Here is an 11,114-nt window from a genome sequence, read left to right as displayed (position 1 = left end):
AAACTTAGAGGCTTTCTGGGTTAGTGTGGTTAATGGTGTTGCAATCTTTGAGAAGTCTTGAATAAACCTTCTATAGTATCCTGCTAACCCCATAAATCTTCTGATTTCAGTGGGATTCTTCGGTACTTCCCATTTCTTGATGGCCTCGATCTTTGCAGGGTCAACCTGTATTCCACATTCATTTATCACGTGGCCTAGGAATTGCACCTCACGTATCCAAAATTCACACTTAGAGAACTTTGCATAGAGTTTTTCTTTCTTGAGCAATTCAAGGACTGCACTTAGGTGTTGTTCATGTTCTACCTCGTTCTTAGAGTAGATAAGGATATCGTCAATGAAAACGATCACAAACTTATCGAGGTAAGGTTTACAAATCCTGTTCATGAGGTCCATGAACACTGCAGGTGCGTTGGTCAGTCCAAATGGCATTACCAAAAATTCATAATGTCCATACCTAGTCCTGAAGGCAGTCTTAGGTATGTCTTCTGGTGCAACTTTCACTTGGTGGTATCCAGACCTCAAGTCTATTTTAGAGAAATAGCTTGCCCCTTGTAATTGATCAAACAAGTCGTCGATCCTGGGCAAAGGGTATTTATTCTTTATAGTGGCTTTATTCAAGTCTCTATAATCGATGCACATACGCATCGTCCCATATTTCTTCTTGACAAACAAGATGGGTGCTCCCCATGGTGACGAACTAGGTTGGATAAACCCCTTATCAAGCAACTCTTGTAGTTGCTTCTTGAGTTCTTGCATTTCTGTTGGGGCTAGTCTGTACGGCGACTTAGCAATCGGTGATGTACCAGGAACTAGGACAATGCGAAACTCAACCTGTCTATCCGATGGTAGTCCCGGGAGCTCATCAGGAAACACTATGGGTATTCTCGTACTACTGGCACGTCCTCGACCTTCTGCTTTTCTGTAGTGTTTACGACATATGCTAGAAAAGCAACATGCCCTTTCCTTAGGCATTTATGTGCTTGTGCTATCGTGATGAGGTTCTTAGTCTTGGTAGTGCGGTCTCCCGATACAGTTAGTTGTTTGTCGTTGGGTAATCGGAGTCGGACGATCCTTCTGTCACATATAACTTCCGCATGATATGGTGACAACCAGTCCATTCCTATGACTATGTCGAATTCTCCAAGTTCCATAGGCATTAGGTCTATAGGGATAACATGGTTGTTTAAGCTTATTTTACAATTCTTAACTATGTCAACTATCTCTCTTTGAGTTCCATCAGCCATTTCTACTGTAAAGGCATGATCTTGGGTTTGGGACGCCTGGTTCAAGTAAGGTCTAAAGGTAGTCGACACTAGACTTCTATTTGCACCGGTATCAAATAACACACGCGCATATACATCATTTATGATATACGTACCCGTGATAACGTCTGTATTGGTCTTGGCTTCTTCTGTGGTGAGTACAAATTCCCGCCCTTTTGGCTGATTTGGTTGTGTCCTATCATTTCTTTTAAGTTCGGGACATTCAGATCTCATGTGGTTAGGGTCTCCACATTTGAAACACTTCTTCTTTTCCTTGCATTCTTGAAGAGCATGACCCGTCTTTTTACAATTTGGACAAGGAAAACGACATTCCCCCGTATGAAAACGTTTGCAAATTTGACAATGAGGAAATGTTTTAGGCCTTTTAAAGTTGTTATTCCGGGTGTCCCCCTTTCTTTCTTCCCACTTTCTTTTTGGTGCGGGAGATTTAGCCTGCCGCAGAATCATCTCGGCAGCCATGACGGCGCCAGCCTCAACAGTTTCTACAAAAGTCTTGGGGGATTTGGATTTGATAAACACCCTCATTTCAGAGGGTAGACCCCAAATAAACCTATTGATCAGTTGTTACTCGGTCAATGCTAAATAAGAAACCAGTCGAGATATGTCGTTGAAACGAGAAATATATTCTCGATAGGTTTTATTTCCCATTTTTAACTGAAAGAATTCCACTTCCAGTTGCTCAGTCTCACTGGGAGGACAATACTTAGCAAGAAACTTTTGAATAAACTCCTCCCACTTCATCTCCTTAACCTTTTCTTTTCCCTCTGTTCGGACCACAATGTTCCACCAGTGAAGGGCTTCAGCTTCAAACATATGTACCGCGAACCGTACTTTGTTGCGGTCATCACACTCACATATGTCTAATACTGACTCCATTCTGTTGAGCCAGTCTTGAGCTTCTAGTGCTCCCTTTCTTCCGTCAAAGGACTGAGGTTTACAGGACATGAAGTGCTTATAAGTACATTCCTTTGATTTGGGATATTCACCTTTTCCTTCTAGTGGCATGGTTGCAATAGTGTTTTTCCTTTCGCACATTCCTTCCCTTTGAACTGGCGTGGAGGCTGTTGAGCTTTCTTCATGTCGTTCTCCAGATTTGTTAACATTACCGGTTTGTGCATTCTTCATTACCTTAGCCACTTCCACAGCTATATTGTGGATATCCTCAATATTTAGACGCATGCTTGTACTAGACCGAGACCTGACACTATGAGAGGGAGTTCGAGTCCTATAAGAACCTTCCTCTCTCCTTCTGTTATTTTGATTATATCTAGACACTTGTTCATCTCTATGTTCAGACATTGTCTCCTTCCTATAGGAATATGAGTATAAAGATTTACTAGTATGTATGATACATCATTATAATATAACAAATATATACATCACATATATATATATATATATATATATATATATATATATATATATATGGCACATAAAAAGGCACAACAAGTTTACTTCTTCTAGCGTCACTCAATTGACTATGCAAGTACTTTTCCTGAGAATATGTTATTTGGCCTAGTCTGAGTGTGCTATTAATCTTTTTAGAACTACTGGTTAAAGCTTAGGCATTCCTGCAATACCTAATTCGCTAAAACCTCGGGCTCTGATACCAACTGTAACACCCACCCCGTAACCCGGGTGATTGTGCACAATTGATACACTTAGAGCGGAAACAAACTAAACTTTCATTGAAACTTATAATAGTCTGAGTAAAACACTTTATTTATTTACAAACTTTTGGCAACTAAGAACTCCTTGATCTTCCAAAACTCCACAACTGTCAAGTAGTTCCTATAGCTTTCCTCATCACTCACCTGAGATAAGTATACTCAAAACGACGTCAGATATATACTGGTGAGCTCATACTATACAATTTTTATAAAGACAGACCACAGTTTACATTATATGCATACACAATATGGGCATGTGACCACATTATAGTCAGGTTGGGCCTCATTGAACCTTATAGGTCACATTTGACTTGTCACAAACCACCGTACAGAGACATACTGGTCCTCCAGCTGTGTCCCACTACGGCCGTCACATAGGTATGAGTGTGTGTCGCTGGACCTTATAAGCACGAAGTGCCTGTGGGTACAACACCTTATTACCCTTCCCAGAGTGACACACCTCATTAAGCATAATAGGATCCCATATACCCCTACTGACACATGCATACTGCAGCATTCTCATTATTACCAGTTATGAACGAGTATACTATCACAGTTTAAAAGACAAGTATGATGACTCACCTGATTAGCAATTGCTTAACAGCCGCTAGTAATACTGGGTTATGTCTCAAGGTCCTGACACAACTACATAATCCTAGGTTAGGTAATGGTACACCTAACTAGTCATTATCATGGTTGGATATTGGTTAACACTGCCTTGTTTAAGCATGGGTGATCAGTCCATGCCTAACTATGGCTAGGCTACCCAATACCTGCCCCTGACAATAACCCTAGTACCTAAAAATAATACTAACACTACTACTACTAATATATTATTACTAATAATAAAACTAATATTAACTACTAAAAATAAATAATAAATAATTAAACATAAACTTAAACGAGAGTATACCTCAAAACTATCTACGGCACGTTGATGTAGAGTTTCCCTACTCCTGCTCCTACTTGCGCTCCAAAAACGACTACTAACAACACCCAACGGGGTATCGTATACTCGGGATTCTCTATACTAGAGCATTCCCGTTAAAGAAACTGGTACCTAAACAAACTACTGAGACTCTTATTTAAAGCAAGCAAGCAGGCACCTCAAATCCTTTTCTGGTCGATGTGGGATTCAATTGACGTGCCTACCTACCTGCTTGACCTGCTAGCTTGCTTGCTTATATATATTAATTCAGCTGCTTAACTCGTTTTTCTTGTATAACTTTTAAATATGAAGTTTTATAAAACGACGAATATGTCATTAGAACGAGCATATTTTTATCTACGTTTTAACCTAAGTTTCATTAAAAACGGAGTAAGGTAAATAAAATAATATATTTAATTATTAATATTAACGGTCTCCCATATTAGCCAAGGTTTGTTAACATATTTCACCTTTCACACAATTATCTTACTCATTTAACAATATATGAAATATAAATTACATATTTCACACGTTTGTAACCAGCACATTAAGATTCAGGGTATTACAAAACGTGAATAAAACATGTATGTTTATAATGCATACTAATGTTATGAATTTTATGTGGTGAGTGCAGGTAGTACGTGTCATGAGGATCATCACGGAATAGAGATCGAGGATCGAGTCACTAGTGAGATTGTACAGGAACATTGATGTATATAATGTAGTAAACATAAGCTATGTTTTTACTTAGTATATAAGTCGATTGATGGATTTTTGTGAAAGAGTTATGTTAAAGTTAAATTTTAAATAAGTTAAGGTATTTATAATGAAAGAAATTTTATAACACGAATTTCCGCAGCGACTTTTAGTCAAATACGTATTAGGGTCTTACAAGTTGGTATCAAAGCCCTGGTTTGAGTGAATCAAGTATGAGAAGATAAATGCTTGAACTCAAACCTGTGTGCTCTTATGATAAGGAACCCGTACAATCCATGACTTGATCAAGATCTAAAAGTAGAAATGGAATAAAAACGTGTATGTATGCATTCATATGAAGAAACTAACGGTTATATTATGTGTAAGGTAAGCATAACCGATTGGAAAGGAAAATCTGTGAATGCGGTCAAGAACCGACATCAAGGCAAGTGATAAGACAAATGGACCCCAGGTACGCAAATTTAATGTGTGGGCGTATGAAGTGGTATATTTAAGTGAGTGGAAGAAAATTTTAAATGAAATATAATAGTGATATGGCAATGAAGTTTTGAAAATAATACGCGTGCCGAAACTTGATTCTTCGGACATAAGGTGGAGATTACATGAAGACACGAAACTAGTATGTAGATTGTGTACCTGGCCAGTACACAAGAAACATATGACGTTCGTGAGACCGTGATAATTGTTACAGGTATGTGCGTTGGAATTAGGTAGTAGGTGGACGTGAGGGTAAAGAGAAACATAAGACTTTCAAGAATGAAAGTATGAACGATATAATAGAATCCGCGAGACGGATTTGAAGCATGAAAGTAATGAAGTACGGATGACTTGTTTGAATCCGCGAGATGGATTCAAGGAAAGAAAGGCATGAATGGAATGCTTAAATCCGTAAAACGGATTCAAGGAAATGAAATGTAGAAATGATATGTCTGGATCCGCGAAACGGATTCAACACATGTAAGGAATGAAAGATGTGAATGATATGATTGAAATCCGTTAGATGGATTCAAATCATAGAAGGAAGAAAAGATATGAATGGTATGTTTGGAACCGCTAGACGGATTCAAAACATAGAAGTAATGAAAGGTATGGAGATTACGTTTGAGTGCGCAGGACGGATTTAAAATATAAAAAGGATTAAATTAGTCCACATCAGAATGTGTCGATCGCTTGACCGTGGTTGTGTTAAACGAGTCATATGAGTAAGTATAAGGTAAATGAACAAAAGAATGATCTTAATGGACACGCAAACCAAAGTTTTAAAACGAAAGAGATAAATTTTGAACCAATTATGTATTAGATGTGTTAGTAATCGAATTTTAGGAGTCATAATGAATGACGGGCTACGACCCGGACAATGGTTTAAGTATGAACGAGAAGGGTAAGTTTTAACGAAAATACACTTTTTACGCATAAATTCATTTTAAGCACATGTAACCTAAATTTTGACATCTAAACTGATTAGACAATAATATTAGACACGTTAAGGCATATATTACTTGTCATAGGACTAGTTAGGCGTTCGGAACGCGTTTTACGCGAACGACGCGTAAGCTACCTAAACGGGTCATATCGTGTCGTAAGCACTTAGGTTAGGTTTCATTTTAGTATGTAGGCTTTGTTAGACAATATCATATGAGTTCCAATACTCATTTGGTTTACGAAACCTCATACTATCCGATCTTCCGAGTTAGGTCTGGTTATTAATGTAGTTACCTATATTAGGTGCCGTTTGATTTCCGTGATCCCTCTAGCTTTGCTTGGTTGTTGTTCAAGACTTCTAAGCACCCTCAAGTGAGTACATAGACCCCTCTTTTACTGTTTTTCAAACGTTTTGGGGTGAAACACATGTGCCTACTTGTTAATTTCATGTTTTCATGTTTTTATATCATATACTTGCTATGTTCATTAGTACACTATTAGTACATGATTTCATTATGTTTTTATGCTATGTATGTCCATTGTGTGCATACTTAGTACATTGTTTTACATTACATTTTGCTGCATATGCTCATCCAGCATATGGACACATTGAATTACATTTTGAACCGTTGTAACTATTTCACAATGTGAACCGTTGTAACCATTTGATTATGTGAAGCGTTTGTAACCATTGAATTATGTGAACCGTTTGTAACTGTTGAACCGTGTGAACCATTTGTATCTGTTGATTGACATGAACCGTTTGAAATCTGTTTAAACCGTTGGGTTAGGGAAGTGATTAGGTAACGGGGTGGGTGTAATGTGCTAAAAGCATGGTGGATACGCCGCTGGTACTTCCTATATGTAAGTGCTTTTAACACATTATATATCGTTGCGTTATCTGGATCTCTTGGGCAAGGTTATCAAAAACAAAGTTACACTACAAGGTTTTTCTAACAATATATATACTCTTCGAGTTTTTATTTCAAAAATGATTTCCAATCTGGGTTTAATTAAACAAATGTTTTTGGAGTTAAGAAGCATGGCTACGAGATTTTATAAATTATAATCAAGTTGATTTGAGTTGGTTAATTATGTCGCAATGCTATACTTTTCAAAAAAAGGTATTTTAAATAAGCATTGCAACATGTAAAACGAGCCATGAATCTGACATTCACATAAAACCTATGTACTCGCCGGCATTTTATACTGACGTATTTTCACATGTGTTTCAGGTACAATAGTTGATGATATTTGATGATGATATTGGTGTATGCTCACATAGGAATGGGCGAGGCCTTAGTGACTTAATAACAACGAAAGACTATTTATTTATGTTTTGTTTCAATTTCTAATGTAATGTAATACATTTGATTTAATAAAATGAAACTATTTATTCCATGGTTGTGAAACAATGATTCTGTTACAACACTCCCCGACGTTTCCGCCATGTTTTGTTGTTTTACGTGGTCGAGGTGTGACAGAAAAGTTGGTATTAGAGCCAATGGTTATAGGGAATTAGGTTATTAGTAATGCTTTGACCTAGACTATAACCTTCCTAGGACCCTAACACGAGTTTACTTGCGTTTAGTCATAAAACAATACCGTTGCCTATCTTTGGGCAACAACCACAATAAGAACAAAAAATTCGAATCTGCTTTGAAAACTAATCATCTGTTCTAGGATGATTTATTATAAGGTTTTGAACCTTCAAAATAGTCAACATCCCGTCAAAATTTGGGTCTCATTAATGTGAACATGTGCAAACTGGAAGGGTGGGTGCCTGTACCCTGGGTTTTCTGTCTAAGGCTAGAGTGTTCGTACAAATCCGCAGTATCGGACCAGTCACTCTTACCTGCGAACTCTTGGGGTGAGTGTCCACTTATAGGCGAGCATGTCTTCGCGATACATTATGAGGACCTATTTACTTTGATTCAGCCTTTGAGTGTCGTTTGTTTGCTTCGTGGTTCAAACAAATGACCATCACCCATGCTTTTGGTCGGTAATTGTAACATCCTATTCTTACCCAATGCCATTTAACTTGTTTCCTCTCTTGTTTCCCCTTTTAGAATGCCTCCACGACGCGAAAATCAGATACCTATTGAAGATCTGGCAGCTGTCATTACGCAGCAAATGACTGCTGCAATACCGAACATCGTTGCTCAATGTAACCAAGCTCTCAACAACAACAATGCCCCCTGCAACTTCAAGACGTTCAACTCGGCTAAGCCTTCAAAGTTTTCTGGATCTCAAGGAGCGACTGCACTTCTACAATGGTTCGAGAGTCTAGAGAGCACCTTCAAACATGTTCAATGCCCAAACGAGCGAAAGGTAGACTTTGCTTCTAGTGTCTTTGAGAAGCGAGCTTTGACGTGGTGGAACGGTGTGATGAGAGATGGGGGTGCCGATGTGGCACTGGCTCAAACGTGGGAAGAGCTTCGAGCTCTGATAATGAAGGAATTATGTCCTCGTCACGAGATCAGGGCCTTGGAAAGGATTTGACGATCTTAAGCAAGATAGCGGTGAGCATCGAGCCTACACGGATCGTTATGAGGAGTTAAGTCTATTATGCCCGAACATGGTCACGCCTTTGGATAAGGCAATCGAAAAGTATATTGATGGCCTCCCTGACTTAGTACAAGACATTGTGACTGGTAGTAATCCCACTACAGTTAGATAGGCCATTGAGTTATCCACTACCTAGACTGAATCTCAGATCAGGAAAGGTAAACTTTTTCGAAAAAAAGTGACAAGAAACCAGTCGAGGAATCGAAACCCAAGGAGGAACAGACTGGATCCCCTAAGAAGTCAAAGAAGCGAAAGGCTTCTCAGAACTTCGCCGTGGTCACTCACAATGATCAAGTCGTCCCCAACCAACCGACTCAACCCCCTGCTAGAAAGCCCTACAACGGAACTACACCCTTGTGCAACCAATGTAGCCTCCATCATCATGCCAATGTAAAGTGACGCAAATGCCAAACTTGTGGACTCATAGGCCATACAGCAAGAGTTTGCACAGCTGCACCTGCAACAAATCAAGCTGGCAACAATCCCGCTCAAGGTCGTTTTCCACCAGGTTCTTGCTTCAATTGTGGCGAGATGGGCCATTTCCGAATAAATTGCCCAAAGCTTGCTAATGCGAATCCAGCGCAGGGATGAGCATCTGACCAATTGGAAGACAGCACTGTTTAGAAATAATCAAGCCTTATCTATTATTTTCTTTTGTGGTCATGGTCCATGACACAGTTGTAATGGTTGTTTATAAATAAATCTTTTATTTTACATCGTAATATATGTATATATATATATATATATATATATATATATATATATGTATATATATATATATATATATATTGATGTGGTTGCATGTATAAACAACATATCCCCTACAATACCAACAATTAAGGAATCGTATTCCTTGAAGAACAGACTACCCAAAAAAAAAATTCTCCCACCTTATGATCTCTTGCGTTTTCCACGAAAAGCATAAGTACCCGTTCCCTCCAAGGAAAACGAAGTACAAGGCGCAAGTTACAACTCTGGATGAATACCCAATCCTTGATAGGATACCTAAGGGTATTTCCGTAAGCCCTTAATTGTTGTATACCTTAATTCGAATGTGATGATTCCTTGTAATCAAAAAAATCGAAATTTGGAAGATTATCCTATCTTTCAGATAGATGCTTGAGGACGTTGAAGTCCATCGACTGGGTTCCTGGTATACCTTGAATACCCATGTTCAAATCGTCATCAAGTTAATAGCAATCAATGATAAGACAATAACAAGTTAAAGGTCAAGTTAAAAAATTATGTGATTATGTGCTTATGTATGTTTTTGTGTGATCCAAATTTTTGATATCCAAATCCTCGTAGAATCTTCCATATCTTCATATAAGGAAATGCATAGTAGGATACCCAAAGATACTACCTTAAATCCTTAATGGGCTTCTACGTTGTAGTTAAGTCCCTTGGATTATAAAGTACTATTCCATAATTGGACCCCTTGAGTGGTCCAGTTAAACAGATTGATCCAAAAATCTGGTTAGGAATACCATGTGATGATATAGCTGAAAGGACTCCATAGGTGGTCTAATTAAAGAGATCATTTATCGATCTAATTAAAAGGAACCTATGGTGGTTTAGTCACGCTCATCACAGGTTTTATTTTATTCCCCTACACATTATGAAACGCACTGTGCGGACTATGCAAGGAATCACGTAATTATGGACGCGTACATAATTATGGAATTTAGTACACAGAAACCACAGCAAGTTTTGTCATGTGTCTAGAGTTAACCCTATTCATTTCCATTTCTGATGAAGCAACCGTTGAAAATGACTCCATCCGTTCATTTTCGTTTCTAAAGATTGTCCGTTGAGGAAATGAATATCCGTTTGTTTATCCTTTTCATTTCCGTTTCTGAGGAAGCAACCGTTGAAAATGACTCAGTCCGTTCATTTTCATTTCTGAAGATTGTCTGTTGAGGAAATGAATATCCGCTGGTTTATTCCTTCATTTCTGTTTCTGAGGAAGCAACCGTTGAAAATGACTCCGTCCGTTCATTTTTGTTTCTGAAGATTGTCCGTTGAGGAAATGAATATCTGTTTGTTTATTCCTTCATTTCCGTTTCTAAGGAAGCAACCATTGAAAATGACTCTGTCCGTTCATTTTCGTTTCTGAATATTGTTCGTTGAGGAAATGAATATCCGCTGGTTTATTCCTTCATTTCCGTTTCTGAGGAAGCAACCGTTGAAAATGACTCCGTCCGTTCATTTTCGTTTCAGAAGATTGTCCATTAAGGAAATGAATATCCGTTTATTTATCCTTTTCATTTCTGTTTCTGATGAAGCACCTGTTAAAAATAACTTCGTCTGTTCATTTTCGTTTCTGAAGATTGTCCGTTGAGGAAATGAATCTCTGTTTGTTTATGCCTTCATTTCCGCTTCTGAAGAATACTCGTTGAGGAAAATGACCCTATCCGTTCATTTTCGTTTATGAAGAATGTCTGTTAAGGAAATGACAGGATTATGCCTTGCATATCTCTGGTGGTTATTTGACACAAAGTCACAGACAGACTCCTACGAATAAAT

General features: G+C 38.3%; 1 protein-coding gene across 1 annotated transcript; it reads right to left on the bottom strand.

The window, feature by feature from the left end:
- Positions 1 to 872: 872 nt before the first annotated feature.
- LOC110875264 lies at positions 873 to 1,808 on the bottom strand. The gene has a single exon (XM_022123463.1). The coding sequence runs from the start codon at positions 1,806 to 1,808 to the stop codon at positions 873 to 875; it is 936 nt and encodes a 311-aa protein (XP_021979155.1).
- Between the last annotated feature and the right edge of the window lie 9,306 nt (positions 1,809 to 11,114).

This window comes from Helianthus annuus, chromosome 9 (assembly GCF_002127325.2).
Source record: "Helianthus annuus cultivar XRQ/B chromosome 9, HanXRQr2.0-SUNRISE, whole genome shotgun sequence".
NCBI classification, from domain to species: Eukaryota; Viridiplantae; Streptophyta; class Magnoliopsida; order Asterales; family Asteraceae; genus Helianthus; species Helianthus annuus.
The sequence above is the reverse complement of the archived record's forward strand: the minus strand, read 5'-3'. Positions and strand labels throughout refer to the sequence as shown.